At 38.8% G+C, this 19,407-nt stretch overlaps 2 protein-coding genes and 1 long non-coding RNA gene across 7 annotated transcripts in view; 1 reads left to right on the top strand and 2 right to left on the bottom strand.

The window, feature by feature from the left end:
- LOC132195170 (enolase-phosphatase E1-like) overlaps positions 1 to 11,861 on the bottom strand; it is a 28,536-nt gene extending 16,675 nt beyond the window's left edge. For 2 of the 3 annotated variants that reach the window (XM_059616986.1, XM_059616988.1), the window contains exon 1: positions 11,611 to 11,861. The gene's annotated coding sequence lies outside the window, so the exon portion shown is untranslated. Of the gene's footprint in view, positions 1 to 6,448; positions 6,567 to 11,610 lie in introns of those variants that run through there. The other variant, XM_059616987.1, reaches the window with a different exon arrangement.
- Positions 11,862 to 12,853: 992 nt separating this feature from the next.
- LOC132195329 (uncharacterized) lies at positions 12,854 to 13,976 on the bottom strand. Its single transcript, XR_009441633.1, has 5 exons — positions 13,740 to 13,976; positions 13,476 to 13,670; positions 13,267 to 13,416; positions 13,109 to 13,209; positions 12,854 to 13,059 (listed from the first exon to the last, which is right to left on the bottom strand). It is a non-coding gene; the product is annotated as an uncharacterized LOC132195329 (long non-coding RNA).
- A 142-nt stretch (positions 13,977 to 14,118) lies between these two features.
- Positions 14,119 to 19,359, top strand: LOC132195328 (endophilin-B1). Of its 3 annotated transcripts, XM_059617255.1 has the most exons (9): positions 14,121 to 14,319; positions 14,407 to 14,548; positions 14,948 to 15,076; positions 15,132 to 15,294; positions 15,352 to 15,415; positions 15,535 to 15,576; positions 16,047 to 16,237; positions 18,162 to 18,321; positions 18,388 to 19,359. In XM_059617255.1, exons 1-9 carry the CDS (start codon positions 14,257 to 14,259, stop codon positions 18,493 to 18,495), a joined length of 1,062 nt encoding a protein of 353 aa, XP_059473238.1. In that variant the 5' UTR covers positions 14,121 to 14,256; the 3' UTR covers positions 18,496 to 19,359. The 3 variants fall into 3 exon arrangements, with proteins under 3 accessions (XP_059473240.1, XP_059473238.1, XP_059473239.1); XM_059617257.1 differs by lacking the exons at positions 18,162 to 18,321; positions 18,388 to 19,359 and adding an exon at positions 16,607 to 17,934 and having other exon boundaries at positions 14,119 to 14,319; XM_059617256.1 differs by lacking the exon at positions 15,535 to 15,576 and having other exon boundaries at positions 14,122 to 14,319.
- Positions 19,360 to 19,407: the final 48 nt, after the last annotated feature.

Raw genomic sequence — 19,407 nt, 5'->3', positions numbered from 1 at the left:
ACAGAGAGGGTATCGATGTGAGGTTAAGAGAGGAAAAGAATGCGCTCTTCAAAGAAAACAAGCTCAAGTCAAGTCGAACTAACAAGCAGGGCGACACTTGAGTAATGTTCCAAGTCTCACATTTTGCTGAGGATTTTTTTTCATCAAAAACGACAAACCTGTATTTTATATGAATTTGTGGGAAAATCAGCTTGATTGTTGGTTGAAAAATACGAAAAAAATATTAGATAATTATATGGGAATGCTGAGCTAACTGTAAAGAAGCCTTGGTGAGTTTTAATTGCTTGATATGGGCCGGTCAGATTTAGCACCAAAAATGAAAAAGTGTCGCTGCTGCACCGAAGCAAAACGAGTTTTTTTATTTTTACAACTTTCAGGGACTGAATTTTGATATAATTTCAAACGCGGCGGGGAACGTGCGACATGAGCGAGTCAAATAATGGGCCATAAAAGGGTAATTATTACCGAGCGGGACGATTCTGGGAAATCAATCCCGTGCATCTGCAGCTGCAGGAAGCCTGCAGCTCCAAAAAGTGCATGCGCGAGGCGTTTTCAAGCAGCCAGTTTATTAACGGTGCTTGATGCAAAACCATCTGAGAGCTGCTTATCAGGTTGGTCTCTCGCGGGGCAGGATGAAACCGACACTTTTTCTGACGTACCATGCACGTAATTTTATTGTGATGACGGCCGACTTGATGTCAAGCTTGCCCACAACATGAACATAATGACACATCAACCGTCAAATTAACATTCTGATTTACACAAATGTATTATAAATATATATTTAATCTACGCAATTGTTGGGAAAATTTTTAATTCAATCATTTTTCAACAAATTTATTAGACGAATTTTGGAAGTTTTTTTTTTTACTGGTATGTGAAAGGTGAGAAAATTCAACAGAGAAGCCGTCTGCGCCCATAACGCGGGCATTCGTCGGTTTTATTTATTTCTCTAGAGGGTTTAATAGCCACTCCGCGCTAAACAAATCGCCGAATTCCAGCTCAGAAATAGCATACGCGGGGCACGCAGAAGGTGCAATTCGCCCGCAGGGTTGATTGATATTCCGAAAGCGCGACACCTCGCATTTGAATGCAGTCGGACGCGAGTTTATGAGCAGAGAGAGAAGAAGTGCGGTTGATACAGACCTTCCCGCGGCCACCAGACTCCGACAAGAAAAAAAAGAAACATCTCTGCTTATCATCATCTAAATTGAGCCTCCCCGAAGTGTAGTGCGCTTTGCGTTCAACCGCGGCTGGGTCACACCTCTGCAGCTAAAACGTCTTTCAAAATAAACACCAGTGGATGTGGCTCCGCATTTTATTTGTTGACTGCAACGTTTTTCCGGGTAAATAATTTCGTCTAGTCAATCTCCTGTGTTCTGTGATTATCGCTTGTTTACTGTCGATAACAAAAACTTGATTTTTACATTTTTACTTCTCTCAATGCTATCTGGAGATTGAGATTAAAAACAAAATAATTATTTCCAAACAAACAAAATTGATTCGTGCAGGTTAAACTTATATTATTATTTGTGATCTATTTCATCGCTTTTACAAAGTAATTAAAAAATAGAAAGAAAAAAAAATAATAAATTTATAAATTAAAAACCAATCTTATTTCGTGGATAAAGATTGAATGTTGAAAATGATATTGTAATCTATGCGCAGCAATCAACAGAATCAGGGATTTGAACGCTCGCAGCAAGATATATTCGATGGTTATTTCTTTTTCTGTTATCAGCCTCCACGATTGTGTTTGTGCCTTCTTTCGGATGGGCCCAACGCTCGCTTTCAAGATCAACAAAGCAGAAGGCGAAAATCACGCGAGAAAAATATTGGCGGGAGTCTGTGAACGTATAATCGGAGCGTGCTACCTGCATGAGTCTGCAGCGAGAAAATCATGACTCAGCCTGGAGCACGTTCGTTTTTTGCCGCCGCGAGAGAGGGCATTAATCTTGTGCACCGGCTGAACGGCCGACCGACCGACGGACACCAAAACAAATTTCACGCGCGCAAAAACTTGCAGATTGAAAACGCCGTCATGTGTGCCGAGCGACACAACGGCCTGTTTATTTTCGCTCTCGCGATTTTCACACGGGCTCGTCACTTCGAAGCCTGCAATTCGATTTTGGTAACAAAAAATAGATAATAAATAAAAGTGTCCGGCAAAAAAAATTAAAATTTTCTGACGAGCCGCGCTGCTTAGGTGGGGGAGATTTTCAGATTGCTTCCGACCGGTTCCTAGGGAAGTCAAAGACGCAAAAAAAGTTCCCACGTGCAATTATACAAATGTATATTTAGCCGCGGAGATAAATACGAAGCACTACCCTGGGCCGGCTCGAGTGCCCAGCTACAAGGTCGTTACTTTGCTGATGGGAGAGGTAAAAGGCAGGTAAGCCAGCCGAGAAAAAGAAGCCTCGAAATCTGTGACCAACACGCTTCCACGGCCATCCCAAGCGACTGTCAGGTGGCTGCTGCTTTTCACGCACCAACAAGAAATTGTGGAAAAAGAAAAACAAACTCGGGATTCCGGAACGCGCGCGCGGGCGAGAAGGATCTGGGCCTCGCAGGCTTCAGCCTTGATTTATCTCGATTTCTCGATCTTTAGCACGAAATTGAAACTCGTAATGACCACACGATGCGGCTGTTGTGATGTTATTACAATTATTTATGTGGTTCTAGGCACGAGGAACACGCGAGCGTGAATTAACCTTACTCGAGTATTTTCAAATCTGTCAAAATTTCATTTCGTTGAAAAATCTTTTTAGGTGCCTTAATTTTGGCCACTTTAAATTGATCAGTAGTTTTCCATTGACAGCCGGCGCTTGGCTGATTTATTGGCAAATATTTATTATCTAACTCCGAGCATCAAAGGTTAATAAAATCTAAATAGACTCAGGCATGATTCGAGTCTCTCAAACTGCTCTGATGTGTCAGTTAGGCGCACGGATTATGGAGCAAAAAGTGGAGGACATTTGATCAGCCAGGTTTCGTATCATATAGCACGAACGTTAATGCCTTTTCGCTGAGCAAAGAGCTTTGCGCGCATGCAAGAGTTAACAAAGCAATAAAAATTACTCGGCTCATGCTTCATTTTCTAGGTCGCTCAGTTTGCATGTATGCTGATGAGAATTCTAGGAACCGAAAACATTATTGACATCAAAACACGCAACCATTGGCCTAAAATTTGTAATAAAACGTGTTCGCCCCATTAATTCATAATCCAGTCATACAAATTAAATACGTTTTAGTATTTTTTAGTATTTTTTTGTTGTTTTCATATTTTAACTTTGGAAAAAATTGAAAAAGCAATATAAATTTAAAAAGCAACGAAAATAGATGGGATTTTTTTTGATCTGGTGTTTCGGCAAAAAATAAATTATGAAATTGAATTTTTGGTGCAGGCACTTAACGACTTCCTGCCCTTCTTCCGCCATATCCATTTTCCCTCGCAAAAATTACCACTTTCGACACTGCATTTCCTCCCACACCCTGATAATAATTTTTATCACAAGCGCACACGCAGTAATTAGAAAGAAAAAAAAATGTTGAGCAGGCGGGGTTCACCCTGCCCCCTATATGTGCGCACAAAAGCAGGTCGTTGCCGAGCAGAAGCCCGAGAGTTTTGGCCAGCCGGCTGCGCGAAATTCAAGAAAGGGTTTATTATTTTAAAAGGAAGGATGTCCGCTCTATTGCGCTTTGAAACTCGCTTTTTAGACAGACTCTTATACGAGTTTAATCAGCCAGCGAATAAATAGGATGACTTTCAAATCGTGCTCTAAGCTTTTCCCTTTCTGTGACTTGTTTCTAATTTCTTACACACACTCCAAGATTAAATAATATAAACGCAAAGGTGGTAATTTATTTTTTTCCTAGCAAGATCATGAACAGAGATTCCGCCTGACCTTTAATCTGAGAGCCACAATGGACCACCTCCGAGTTGGAAATTTTAATATTTCCTACTTCTACGGAACACAATAGAGTTCTGTGAGCGCGTGTGTTTGTAACCACAAAGTGTCGCTCGTGGGAATATGTGACTTGCTTAATTTTGATGGGCTCCTAAATTTAGCCGCGACGCAACGTAATTTTGTGATGGACGCGGAGGAAATAAATGATTACCAGGAGTGCACGAGAGAGAAAAATATTTACCGGCAGGGCAGGGCGAGACGACGAGCACAAAATTTATTGCAACAGGGAAATAACGATCGTGCAGCGCATCGCAGAGGGAAAATATTTTTCAGCCAAAGTGTGTAATTTAAAATAACACACGCCGCTCTGTGAATTGGTCTGTTATTTAAAGAGAGCGACGTGGAACATATTTTATATGCGCATTTTAGTCAAAAATTTTAATAAAAAAAAAATCAAAATTGTTCTGGAATTTTTAATTATTCCTGATGCAGTATTCAAACATTCAAATGCACGAAGCGGCAAATGAATTGGTTTTGCACTTGAGCAGGCGGTGCAGAGCGTGAGTTTATTTTCGCTGGCGTCATTAACTGGAAAAAGTTGAAACGAACGAGAGGATAAAACAATCTACAGCTATATTCTCTGCGGAGTTTTATAAATTTAGCCGATCGGTGCACGGAGTGAGTGATGAAAATAATAGCAGCGCACCGGCGGTGGTACCGAGGCTGGAAAATAAAAGCCGCAGAGCAACAGCAGGATAAAAAGCAAACCTGGCAAACAGGGTTTGAGTCCCGTCAAGGGCATTCGAGTTCACTCTTCTCTTTCTCTCTCTCTCTCGCGCGTTCGCTCGCAAAGCAAATCACAAAAGCTGCGCGAGCACCGGCCGGCGCACGTTTTATCGCTGACAAAAAAGCTCACGGGGATAAAATGTGAGAAAAATTGAGTGCTCCAGTAATAATAATCATCACGACTTTTGCTTTGAACGTCGCAGCTGCAAATCAGCAAAAGTGCCGAGAGTGCTCAAAATCCACACCGGCAAACGTTTCGTAAAATACTGCGTCAACTAAAAACTTTTAGAACTGGAGCGTTTTGTTTTTAAACAATCCTGCATCTTTGTACACACAAAAATATTTTACTAAAAATGCAAGCCTAATGATCTGCGGTTTGCGGTTTTCCAATTTTGCGACGCATTGTCCGAGATGAGAAAAAGAAAAACATCAAAACGGAGCGTGGCCATTACTGCATAAGCTGGTCAGACTTCCTACTTGCAACTCGTCAGCATCATTATTCCAACGAACGCGAGAAATAATAAGAAAGAGGTGGCCTTGGACTGGCCTATTGCTGAAATTAGTTTCAGCCGCCACCATTATTATGATTGCAATTGCAAAAAAGCCAACCAACAAGCGAGCGGGCCTCTCTCTCGCACGAGTGTGTCTGTCTGCCTGGCCCGCAACTGCGCTGATGATGCATCAGCGATGCCACATCTGCCCGCGCAAATTTGCGCGGGGGAGGAAACGCCGGCCGGCACCAGCAGATGTGAGCTATCTGTCTTGCCAGCCCGAGGCACCCCCCGCAAACCGCGTGCAATGGAAGAATCCATCTCGATGCCCGCTTGCTCTGACCAAAAACGACAATTTTATTTCTTCCCAATCAATGAAATATAAAATGGATTGATAAATTTTTCATTGCAAAGAAATTCACAGAAATAGTGCTTTTAATTAAAAAAAAAAAGGAACTTATGTTCCAAAACTTATTTTAATAATGAATTTTTTGTTAATTTCTATTTAGTCTTATATGGACAGTGGTTTAATTTGCAAATAATATCAATAAATAATTAAAATAATAGTAATAAAAGGAGGGAATTGATTAGAATTGAGGGTTGCTGGTTTGGAAGCAATAAAATTTCCCACGCAAAAGGAGCAATTTTCACTTTATCCTGACGGCATTGCCGCTCTCAACAGAATATTAATGGCCTCATAAAGAGGCTCATAATGAAGCTTAGGCGGGATTTGAATTAATATTCGCGAGCGTTGGAGGATTAGCTGGCGTATGCACGCGCCTCTCTCGTGGAGCGAAGCCACCCCTAATTGTGCGCCATTATTTTCTCTGTGCATGTAAGCGAGCAGGCTGAATCACGCGCTCAGCTCTTTCCCGAGCTGTGCACGCTTTGATTTGACGTTTCGTCTTTTGAAAGCGCTCTAATAGCAGTTTTCGTTTTATTTTTCACACATAAAAGTCGATGCGTGGAAGAAAACACATTAAAAACAGATTCTCCGGAACAAAAATAGTTCAGCAGGCCGCAGTGAATTGAGACAAAACGCGCTGCACGAAAGTTGTAAACGAAGTCTGGGAAAATTTCAAGGCTTTCCTGAGAAGCGACGGAAAATTGTGCCGCGTTGTAAATTTTCAGGGGCCGCGCTCTAAAAAATTGTGTGTCGCGTGCATGCGTACGATAACAAGCGCGGGGGTCGAATTAACATGTCACGAAAGGGTGGCTCAGTAATAATGTGGGTGCAAAAGAGGCGCCGAGAGGCAAACTTACCAGTGTGTGCTGAGCGGAAAGTTGGAGTTTGATATTATTTGCCCGGCGCCTTGTTTTTCTTGTTAATTTCCGAGTCTTATCAGCCACGAAGTTCAAGCGCCGATGTTTTCTCGACTAATTGTGTGCCGAGTGCGCAGCTCGGGCCCGTTGCACTTGGCCGGGCAGGAAGCAAGTCAAGATATTGAATCGCTTCTTCCTTGCCGCGCGCACTATTGTAGTGTCACAGGACATAATAATGTGCTGTACTTAAATGACGTTCTAACGGATATGGTCACCGAGGGAAAAATGAGTCAAATGCACTGCAGAAAGCACCAGAATTGTATCTGTGTGTATTATTGCATCCGTTGGTTTTAAGAAGATAAGAAAATATTATGAAAATAGAATTTTCCTGATACGAAATTAAAATCAGTAGAAGATTTCGTAAAAATGTGATGCAAAGAGCAGACAAAAATAAACAAAATATTAATTAATGGTCTGAAACAGATCAATTTTTGTATTTTCGGTAAAAATACTTTTAAAATATGTTAGTATATCATATATTTTATGAAAATGAAAAAAAAAACGTATTATAAATGAATTATTTAAAATTAACTCATTCATATTGCTCTAGTTGAAAATTTTAGCCCTCTTTGCCAGCTGTTCTATTGCTTTGGTGCAAAGTAAAAATAAAAAAACGCACAAACCCCCATATTGTCGCGTCAGACGCGAATTATGCTAATTTTCATCACTTCCGCGTTTCAATTTCTTTCGCAGGCGAGCGCACCTAGTCTCTCGTGTCAGCTTGCATGTGCGCTATCTATATCCAGGCATCTGGCCTGCCACCCATGCTGCACATGACCCTGCCCTGGTAAAGAGGGTGCGTCGTGTCAAACGAGAGCAGCTATTTATGTGGGAGCTGCCGCTTTCCACAAAACCATTCCCCAAATTACCGAATACACGCTCGTAAAAATCAAAACACGCGGCTTTACAAATTTAACGGCTGAACTTTCGACACCCCCAAAGGCCTAAGGGCTGCGAGAATGAGAATTTCTTGTGGGAAGATAAGCAAAAACGAGAGTGAGAACCGTTTTTTCTTCTAAAATCTTGGGTTACTCATCGTAGTGACTGTGGGCGCCTAATTTCCGCGCTGAATCAACAACGAGTGGACAATAAGAGAGAGGTTTCTGTGGAATAATAATGTGACGTGTGGCGGAAATCCTGACGTCAAGTATACAAACCAGCGAGAAGAACGGACGATAAGTGTCGACTGCTAACAGAGAAAACGATTGGGACGAGATTATTAATTCAATTGGCGGCGCAGACAATAAACTGGAGAAGGTTTTTTTGCCATTGTTTTCTTTCGCTAACGAAATTTATGCCGACGCCGTGTTCGCATCACTTCGCCCAATTTGCGGCCGAGCAATAAAGTTAAGTGAGTGCGAAAGTGGTAATGGTGATGTGATAATTGTCAGCCGCTGATGGATAAGCCGCTTGCAATCATTCAAATATAGCGCTGCAGTCATGCCCAATTTACCGAGCGAGCACCTCGCCGTGAATTGCAGCGTCTGTTCATAAAAAGCAGTGCTTTATTTCAAAGTGCTCGGAAGTAAATAAATAAACAATACCAAAAGTTACTGCCTGCGGTTTTGGCTGATTTGTGCTTTTCGAAAGCAGTGATTTATTTATTTGTTGTGAAACGAGCGGAAAATTCTTACGAATTCAGCAGCTTTCTCTGTTTGTAAAATTTTGTCTATTAATTAAACCTACGAATCAAAAGGTTCATTATCTGCGTGGAATTGTTTGTTTATCGGGAGTGAAGAGAGATTTTGGCATGACCGGCTTTGGAAACTCTCCACTGGCCAGCGCTCTCGAGGCGTAACCGAAAAGTCCTCTACTTTTTTTGGAGTTTCTTTCTGCTGGCAACGCACCTTTTGCCCCGCGAGTCGTTTCCTATTCAAATATTGATACTTCCTCTGCGGGGCGCTGGACTGCATGTTAATTCGCGGCAGACCTGGCGCAGTGCCCGCTTCCCTAATGACGCGCCGAGTTTTCGCCGTCGCGCGCTTCCTATCAAAATTTAAATCACATATTACGTACATCGCAGTATTGTTTGTTGTTGGTGCCGTGGAAAAAGAATAATAAAATAAAAAACGACGACCGCAGCATAATCACCCGTGTGTAATAAGCAGCGTGTGGGAGTGGGAATTTCATCTTTTTTTCATACCTCTTCGCTCCGGCGAGGCAATCATATTTTAATTTAATATGCATCGTTACAAGGCACGACCCTAAAATGAATTCGCCAAGAGGGAGGATGGGCGTCGGAACTCTCAATCTTGCGCGCCTTATTTGGAGTGCGTCGCTGAGGGAGGATTTCCGCACAAAATGCGGTTGCAAATTTAAATCGTCAGCCAAACGTCCCGCATTAGTTCATCAGTCACTTGTGTTAAAATGATTTCAGCAAAAATGCGGGGTCGGCCTGGATATGGGTAACCAAGTTTTGTGGCTAGAGCGGTGAGGAAAAAGGTTATCTTGACTAAATGGCCCATATTTGAAGTGGATTCCGACGCTTTTGAGATAGGAATGCAAACTTTAAATTCCACTAACTTTAAATTTTTATTAAATTTTCAGCATAAATTGAATTTGGTTTTTAATTTTTTTATAGACAAAGATGTTTATATATATTATTATTTTTTTAAGTCATATTAAGTAATTAAGCTTAGGAATAAAGTCATATTAATAACTTCTATTTAAAACTAAAAACAATTTTCAATTATAGCATGACTAGTTAGTAATAACCTAAACGGTAATTTTTTTTTTTCAATTTCAAAATTGTCTCCCAGCCGTTTGTAATAGAAAAGCTCTTCAGAGGCATAAAATAGCAAGTTGGCCTGGGATTATTTATGCAATACTCGAGCAGGATATGTTTTTAATGCACATGTGCGCTCAGATGTTTCAGATCCTCGGGATGGAGGTTCTCGTGAGAGAAGAAGCGAAAAAAGTCATCCCCGCGCGTTCGACTCATTCCTCGTCGCTCTCCCAACAGTTGGGCAACCCAGGCCGCGCACTTTGGATATTTTTTGGGCGCGACCCGCAGCCTCATCCATCAGGAGTAAACAAAAACACGTTCTATTATTTTCCAAACACACTTCCTTAGGGGGGCGCAGTCAGTGTGTGACGAAAGAAAGACTGAGAGAGGAATGCTTGCACACGTCCCTAAAAGGCACCCTCCGCCAGTTTTTACTCAATCAGTACTTTGTGGCGACAAACAAAAGAACAAACGCTTGCAAAAGAGTTTTGGGATTGGGACATCGACGGAAGAGAAGGAATTCCACAGAAAGGCGAGATAAAAAAGAATGCATGGGGTTGAAATAGCTCAATATTTTCAATTTTGGTGGAAATTATTTAAAAATTTATGGAAAATAAATTGATTCAATCGCAGCGAGTTATAATTAGCTGAATCGGTAAGTAAAAATATTATATACCCGCGTGAGTGATGGAAAGAATGGAATTTACTTAGTCGGTTATTTTCATTCACACATTCTTGAGCGAGTGATTAATACGCCGCGGAATTGTGCTGCGCGATGCAAATCGAGTGAGTAACAAGCGAGCACCAATCGGCTGTGAAAGGTCACAACAATTAAATACCTTGACTGATATAGATAATCCAACTCGGCGCGAATGCAACTCAAGAGGCGACGGCGGACTCAGCGAGTGAATAATCCTAGATTAGCGCGAAGAAAAAGTTGTTATGCTACTCTTTCCGGCTGTGAATCAGTCTTTCTGCTCATAATGATTATTCAAGCGACGAGAGTGATTCAGACGGACAGACTCGCCTCCAGAGCTTCATGAGCAAAGTCCAGATTTGTTTTACATATTTATCAAGTTGATTGCGGTGGACGAAGAGCAACTGTGAGAGTAAATAATTTAACGCTTAAATTAATAACATTTCAATTCATCTCAAAAAGATCAAATTTATCTAGGATTTGTCTTCTAAATTTAGCATAAAAATCCAGGAATTTTTAAAAATTATTCTGCGCAGATTTGTTCAACTTCTTAATGCCAACCTGGCCGACAAGAAAATAAATCTCTGGAATATTCTCAAAAGTATCAGAATGCTCAAATTGGTTTCTAATAATCCTTCGGAGAAAAATAAACAATAAAAAAATTCAAAAAATAAACAGACCTTTACAGAATAGCGCAGAAACCACCTAATGCGCATTTTCATCGGAATCCGCACGAGGCGAAATCACACACACACGGCCAGGTTGCCACCATTTTTATTTTTTAATGGAATGCTGGAGGGCCACGCCAGGTTGAATGACTTGGACGGCTGGTGGCAAACGCAGGACTCGTTTTCGTTCCAAAGTCAAAAATTTCTTCTGCTTCCCATCACGCCGATACAAAGAAAGAAAATGAGCAGATGGCTAGACCATTTCCTTTTTCTCGGGGAGAAATTAACCACAGCTCATTAATTAGGCCCCTTCGTAAAGCAGGCGCCACGGACGAGTAACAGAAAATTCAAGTCTGTCGCAGCAAACCGTGAGAATCACCAGCCCACTTTACAAATTTCGGCGACAAGGCTGATTATTATGATTGTTTTCGGCACGACAGTATAATCGCTCTGGAAAATGAATTATTATTTCACTGATTGTGAAACCGGTTTCGTCGCCCAGACTAAATCACACGAGTTATGGGCTGTGCCATCGAGCTTACCCGAAGAACTTTGATTTAAAAAAGTAAAAACTAATTTGCTTCGGTTCATTAGAGAAATAATTGAGTTTCAAACAACGATCTTAAAGAGAGAAAAAACGGCCCTCCAAAAAATTTAAATATAACGTTGCATTTTTTTTTTTTTTTTTTAATCTGCACGGGGGTTATATATTTATAGCCTCCCCTGTATGTAACTGAAAACTGCAGAAATTTGCGAGGTAGCAACGTGCTCGTTTTGGTCGGCGACTTGTACGATGGGTTCAGGATCATGCAGCGCGCCCAGCCGAATTTCAAGGCTACCCAAAGTGAAAGATGCTTCGAGCCAAGACTGGTGCGAAAAAAAAATCGCCGCTCTCACCTGCCGGGCTGTGCCACCCTCGGCGCCGGATGCGCTTGTTTTCAAGCGGAAGGGCCCAAGGAAGGGCCTCGTGCTCGGCTAGGTACATAAAATTGTAGCAGGGCGTGATACTCACTTGTAAGGGTCGCTCCACTCGCGATCTCGAACTATTGGCAGGTCAGATTCTGCGGCATCCAACTGATATCCGTGCTTGTTGATGGCGCAAAGCGATGATCACTCTACCGACCTCAACTATCACCACACTCGGTAGCTCGAGTTCTGTTACTAAATTCGTATTAAACGCTAAACAAGCGGTGGTTTGACGTTCCACTCGGACCTCTCGCGTGTACAGTACGCCGGCTTTCTGTTCTGCGTCTAAAGCGAATGCTGTTTGATGTTGCGCCGCGCGCCTCCTAGCCCGCGCCCCATTGGCCAGAACCATTGCGCATAACTAATAACTCGACGCCATGTCTGTACCAACCTGACAAAGCTCTCGCACCTCAGGGTGTGGCAGGAAGGTGTCACCAAATATCTTAAGATCTTCGTGTTTCCCCGTAAAGACGCCAATATTTGTATTTGTTCTTAATTAAGTTGAAAACAAACTTTTTAAGCAATGATATAACAACGGTTCTACCGTGTTATACTTGGCCAATTATCAACTAAAAGTACTATCAATGCTAGAAGTTTTTTATACAAGTTGGCGCTTTTGAAATAGAGGGAAATTTGAATTCAAATGAAAATAGATGGGGTCGATAAAGCATAATGCAATGACTCATAGGGAATTAAAATGATGAATTGTTAACGCGGACAAAGGGGATTGCTTGTATTAGGGATGAGGGCGAGGGAGACTATCGGTCAAGCTCATAAAAGGGGAGAGAATAAGACTGGTTTTTTTTCTATTTTTTGATTGCCAATTTATAAATAAGTAGCTAAAATTTTGGTTAATATATAATAGTAAATTAATATCGTTGAAATGAAGTAAAATAAAGGCTTTAATTTAAACATGAATCTTAAATAAATATTTCAAAACTTTCAAAAGCTTCAAAAATTCTTTGCCGTGTTATTGAAAAAAAGGCAGGAGATCTGCTGCTTTAGCCGTTCTTTTCATTTTGATGAAATAGGTAAGATTAGATGTCAACTGGAAATGCGATTGCCAGGAAAACCAAGCTTTTCTCCGGAGCCAATTTGCAGAATTTGTGCCAAAGAGGTATTTTCTTATTCCAGTTAAATTTAGATAATTTTAACAGGCTGCCTTGCACGCCCTCACCATTGATGGGATGCAAGTGGAATAAGTTCAACACAAACACTTTGTTTTGCAGAATATGAAACTGTCGTTGTCGAGTAAATGCCTAGATTATTGGTTTACCAAATACAAACCAGGAAACTAATAAAATGTGTTTTTATGAAATTCCTTTATTTATTTCGTCTTATTGAACCACTTGTCGGGATTATTTGTGCGCTCCCAGTTGCGTCTAATTTTGCTCTCTCGATGGGCATATCTCTTGGTGATTTATTCTTCTTCCTCAGTCTTTCCCACTCCTTTTGATTTCATGTACAAGCTCATGGCAGCTTTATCATCACAAATCTTTGAAAATGAAATAAAAAATCGTCACGAGAAAATATAATGAACTTACAAAGTCATGTTCATCAGTTTGAATTTTGATTTCCAGAAGTTTTTTCAGTTAAAAACTTGAGACTGGGTTTTTCTGATTTTAGCTGTTTGAATGGCTCTTAACTTTCAAAATAGTGTTATTTTTAAGTGATTAATTGCAAAATTATTCCCAAAACTTACTTGGAAGTGTCACTGATTCTGCTATGACTGATGAGTATATAACAGGACTTTCATGTCGTTCTTATTAATGTCGTGCCTAACCATAATCCTCCTGTGTCATTGTGTCAATCAAACCAGCCTTTCTCCTGTGCTTTTTCTTGAGGTCGGCTCCTGCAAATCAACAAATGTAAACAAATGATTTTTTAATTAATGAGCAAAAACAAAAATACCTGTTTCCAAATCGGATGGTCAAACTCCGGAGAACTATTGTCAGTGATTAAATTGGCTCCAGGGGCTTCACAAAAAGTCGTACGAAACCTCATTGAACTTTTGGACCACAGACCCTCTGGCTAAAAGGTTTTCTCTTATCCGTTGTCTCCACCTCCGACCATCTCTCAGTCAAGAGAGCAACCAAATCTGTTAAACTGAAATTTACATTAGCTATAAATAATTACATGTAATAATTGATGCAAATTTAATGTAAAATATCATACTTGTTGGAAATTTTATTTGGTTTCGTCTTTTCCAAGCTGGCTTTCCCACTTTCATGCAGCTTCTAAGATGTTTTTTGACACATGTGGACCTAATAATTTAATCTAGTACATACATAATTCAATGGTTTGACAAAAGATCCTTAGCTCTAAAAGAACCATAAGGCACGAGAACTGAGAACAATAACAAAAATAAAAAATATAAATACATTATGTGCCTATAAAAAAAAAAAAAAAATTAATCAAGAAATTAATCTTGCTGGTTTGCTTGCTTAGGCAGTCAGTGACATCTGTATTTCTTATCCAGCACTCAAAGCGTTTTACACCTCGGAATTCTCGGAAAGTTTCAAACGAATAGCGCTGTTCGCGCGCTCGGCAAGCTCGACTCGTTTGAAAACAACATCGCAAAGGCAAAAGTGAACTCTGGTGATATCACTCTCGATCAATACATAAGAAATTTTGTTAGTTCGAGTCGACAAAGTGTGATTTTAACTGCCTGAAGAACTGGGCAAGCCTTAGCATGGACTTTAACGTTAAGAAATTTGTTGGCGAAGCGGGCACGGCCTTCAGTCGACTCGTGCAGGTGAGCAAAATCGACAGAGACGAACCTGACACTTCGTCCCCTTTTTGTAGCTTTTCTCAAGTGCTCGTTTGAAAAACCATTTTCTAGCTCACGGAAGAAAAACTGGGCACATCAGAACGGACAGAGTTAGACTCACACTTTGAAAGTCTGCTTGAACGCTCAGATGCGACGAAAATGTGGACTGAAAAGCTGCTGAAGAACTCCGAAGCAGTTCTTACACCGAATCCAGGTGATTGTCAAAATTGATTTTTTTTTTCAATAAAATATATTTATTAAAAACAAGCATATCAGATCTAAAGCATGGTGTGATTTATAATTTTGAAAAAACATTATTAAATAGTAATCTGATTTTTCAACCTTCTAGACGTTTTTTTTTTCAAAAAAATGTCGCATCAGTATGTCGAGTCTTCCTTGTGAGTTTTCCTTAAAATTAAAAATTACAACAAGCTATCAAAAAGATCCACGCAAGTGCGAGAGACTTGAAATGTGCTTAAAAAAATTACAATTTGCCACACACTAATTTTATGGCTCGTATATTTCAAGTGATTTTTATTTTTTCAAGTTGCGTACAATATAGAATAAGTATTTTTTAAATTCAAATAATGCAAACATTAATCGTTACTTGCAGGGTACCGTGTTGAGGATTTCCTGTTTGAAAAAATTGAAAAGAAGCGGCCAAACAGACTTACCAATTTAGAATACCTTGGGTTGGACATGATGGAAGCAGGAAATGTATTTGGTTCCAGCTCACCCTATGGTTTGTTGAATAGAATTATATGATGTTTGAATTGTGCATTAATAGATTTCTGTAGGGAGTTCCTTGATCAAAGTGGGACAGATCGAGCAAAAGTTAGGTACGACAGAACGAGAGTACATCGGAGCCGTCAATCAAAGTTACATAATGCCCTTGAGGAAGTTCCTTGACGGTGAGATGAAAACTATAATGAAGGAAAGAAGCATTCTGGAAAATAAAAGGTGATTTTATTGAAACTACGAATGCAATTTTTATTTATTATGGCTTTTTAATTTTAGGATCGATTTGGACGCCTGCAAAAACAAACTGCGTAAAGCCAGGAGCATCCAAGGCCAGCAAGCGGTAAGTTGTCCACATTGAATTAAGTTGTCATTTTTTTTTTGGGAATCTTCTTGGTTTTCTCTTTTGCTTCCTCTAATACAATTCTTTGTGCTTTTACTTTTTGCGCACTCACTAAATAGGCCCAAAAGGACGGATTGAATCCTCAAGTTGTGATGGAGCAGGTAATATTTGTATCTGACAAGAGTAAACCAGAGTCAGCACTGTTGCGCAGCCCCTGCACCGCATGATTGTTATTGTATTTGAAAACATTTTATGTGGCTGCTACTGAATCTTTTAAAGCTTCAAAAATATAATTCATATTCAAATGAGTTATTTTTAAGCTTGCTTGTATTTTTAATGTTTTAAATATCCATCTTAGAACTTTTAATCTAATTGAAAAATGCTTCACGAAATGTTAGTCCAAGCTAGACAATCTTTATCGTTTGATAAATTTCATATTGGTCTTCAATATTTGCAAGAAATTTTGCAGAGAATTTTTTTTAAACAAATTTTTTTCTAGGAATTAATAGTTTTTCTCAAGCTATTTTATGCTAGTGCAGCTTTGAGAAAATATTTTAAATGTGCCTTCATGCCTATATTGTCAATTATTATAATTGGGTTGACAGCTATAAATTGAAACTGAATATTTCAGGCGGAGCGTGAACTGAGAGTGGCTCAAGCAGAGTTTGATCGGCAGGCGGAAATCACAAGGCTGCTCCTAGAAGGGATTTCCAGCAGTCACGCCTCACACTTGCGGTGTCTGCACGAAATGGTGCAGGCGCAGGCCAACTACCATGCCCAGTGCAACACCATCATGCAATCACTGGCGACCGAGCTGGCAAAGTGAGTCTTTTTAATTTTGATGTAAAAAAAAGAATAAGTCGGATTTGCACTTCATCAAATAGTAGCTCGCATTCACTGAGAGCTTTAAAGCTTCAAATTTTTGCTTCCGGAGTTTGGAAAATTTACGGAATGAAAAATAATTAATTGCAAAATATATTCTTCACTAACATCTAAAAAGACTAACACAGACCAACATATTAAAATACAAGTAATTTTCTCATTTGCAAATCTTATTTTTAATTCAGTAGCTATTCTTGCCAAGTGATTTCAATTATGCTGTGTTGAGTGCTCTTTACATTAAGTATCTGATAATAAAAACATAAGTTATGGGATTAGCATGTGAGTGTGTGTTTGGTGGTGCTGTTGCAGCTCTTTAAAGCCCCAGCCTGCACCCATGTTGCGTGTCAACAGTGAAGAACTGGAGGTCATCAGCCCCTCCTCGAGTCCTGTAGTTGATGATAAATTCACGTCCTTCGCTGCTTTTAAATCCACTCATGTTCCTTAAAAGCCTGATATTTATTGCAACGGGCTTGCATGATGAGAAATTTGTGTCCTTTTATCTCTCATTCGTCTCAATTTTGGACTTTTGTGTTTTGCTTGCTCATATTACATAATGATAAATTGTTGATGTTTTTTATATGGTCAGTTTGGCACAAAAGATTTTAACTGTTTGAACTAAAAAAAAAATGAATTTTTTGCTTTCAAAAGCGCAAGGGATGTTAACTCTGTCAACTATTCCAAATCCGTGTTTTCCAAACTGCACATAATCGAAAATCATGCAAGCTTCCAAGAATGAGTCTAGTCGAAAAGACGGCTACTTGGTTGTTCACTCAATGAGACAATACTATCCAAAGGCATATTATATTCTCCAGCAAAATGCAACACTCATAATTGAAAATCGATCTCGTTCTGTTTTATCTTACTATATTATATTATACACTAATACTCTTGTTAATATACTTGTTAAATTTAATTCTGTTTCTGTTGCTTTTTCTAACAGCTATTGAAACTGTTCTATATTTTTTTTCAACCTCTTTTAACTCTATTTAAGCATGTATTGACAATTAACAGTTGTGTTGTGCATGCTTTTTTTTAATAATAATGACAGATCTTACACGATTTCAAACACCAATGTTACGGAATATCAAAACGAAACGAAATAGGCGAACATAGATTAATATTAATTAATATCTCAATCTTATCAAAAGAGTTGATATATATATATATCATCATGTACCCGGGTACAACGAAACGCAGTCTCTGTAGTCAAAATATTTAGCTTAATATAGCCGCAGTCTGGCCAAATTTTATCAGCCATTGTTTATAATGTTAAGCTAAAAACAAAACAATAATATTTTATGTCTTTCAACCTTGATGGAGTGTCAGAGAGTATTAAATTTGAAAATAGAGTACAGTAGAGCGTAGTTTACTCTAAAATTTAATATGTGCAATGCAAAATATTGAAAAATTCTCTGACATGCCTTATTTGTAAAATAATTTCATTCAAATATATAGAAACATTAAATAACAATGTAAAATTATTAACGTTAAAAAGAATATTCAATTTCTTAAATTAAACAAACTGACCCTTGTCCCGAGATCAATTTCAAAATGAAAGTGAGAATAGGTTCTGTGTAGATTTTGATCTTAACCAATACAAATAAGCTAATAATATAGACCGTCCATAAGCCATGTGAGATTACACGTTTGTTTCATTTTTCTGTTGTTTAACACAAGTGTGTAAATTTGTAATATTGCTTTAATCATCTAATAGGCAATGTAATGCCAAATAATTTATAATAATCCTTAAACTTTGCTCTCACAGTCTGCCTGTTTTTGGGTGTGTTTTCAAACAATCATATATGTACTAGTAGATGTGTTTTTATTGCCACCGCTTGACATTTTGGCCCTCCATCCTCCATAGCGCCTCCCACGGAATGTCACCAACACCTGCAGCCACCTTGTCCACGCCACAGCCCTCGGTCGCTACTTTGGTTCTCAACAGCGAATCATGGACGAAGGCCAGAGTTCTGTGTGACTATGATGCCAATGCCCATTTTGAATTGAGTCTTATGGCTGATGAGGTAAATTTCATTGAAATTATTGAAAAATGAAATCATTATTATATCATCTGTCCTTGTATATTCTAGGTAATAGATGTGGTTGTCGACGATCCGGCAGATTCCGATTACGTAATTGGACAACGGGGAAGTCAGCGAGGGAAAGTACCAAGAGCTTTTCTTGAACCAATTTCCTAATAATCCTAGGCCACTGAATATAACTAATGCTCCTTTCTTACTCTGATCCAAATTTCAATCACATGATTATACATTTACTGCACGCTAAGCAATAATATACTGTTTGATGTTGTTTTTTATCTCTTCGAGATGATGATATTGAAATTCAATTACATTATACAAAAACAGCAGCTCAGCATAAAATTATCTTGTCAATTCAAAAATATATTGAAAAAAAAGTTGTTTCTTTTTAGTTAAAAGTTGAATAATGTTGATTACACTGTTGTTGTTGGCAAACCTTCAAAGGCAATTCAATTCATATATTTGAAGATTTCCATGCTCATGTGATCTTGTTAATTTTACAAAAAATATGATTTTGAAAATATTGAGTCATTTAGACTTTATATACCAAAGATTAGGACATTTTAAATATGCATACTCCTCCTTGTTCTTTTCGTTAAGTCTGATCTAAAAGAGATATATACTTATATAATTTATGATACAGTTACAGTTTAATGAAATCTTTTGTTCGAGTTAAATGCACTGTTTCCAGAAAATATTATAGTTGCTCCAAATGATTGGAAACAAGTGAGTCACATAAAATTTTCAAAGGTTTAAACAGAGAAAATACTCTGATCAAAAAATATGTAATTAATTAAGAGTTTGTCACAAAAGGTGGATCTTCACTTTTGACAATGATCCGATATTGTTCATTTACAGAGATCAAATTTTAGGAATTGCGGTGTGTATAAACTCTTGTGATTTTTCATAGATGTGGAAATCAATTGAAAAATTTTATTAAAAAAAGTATATATGAGTTATATATATGAAAAGTATATTGGATTATTGTATCCTTAAAAATTAAATAAAAACTTGAATCATATAATGTTACCTTGTGTTGTTTTACCGGCTTTGTCTTCTTTTTCATTATTA

The sequence above is a fragment of the Neocloeon triangulifer genome, unplaced genomic scaffold (assembly GCF_031216515.1).
Source record: "Neocloeon triangulifer isolate White Clay Creek 2 clone unplaced genomic scaffold, ASM3121651v1 ptg000009l, whole genome shotgun sequence".
In the NCBI taxonomy this organism is placed as follows: Eukaryota; Metazoa; Arthropoda; class Insecta; order Ephemeroptera; family Baetidae; genus Neocloeon; species Neocloeon triangulifer.
The sequence above is the reverse complement of the archived record's forward strand: the minus strand, read 5'-3'. Positions and strand labels throughout refer to the sequence as shown.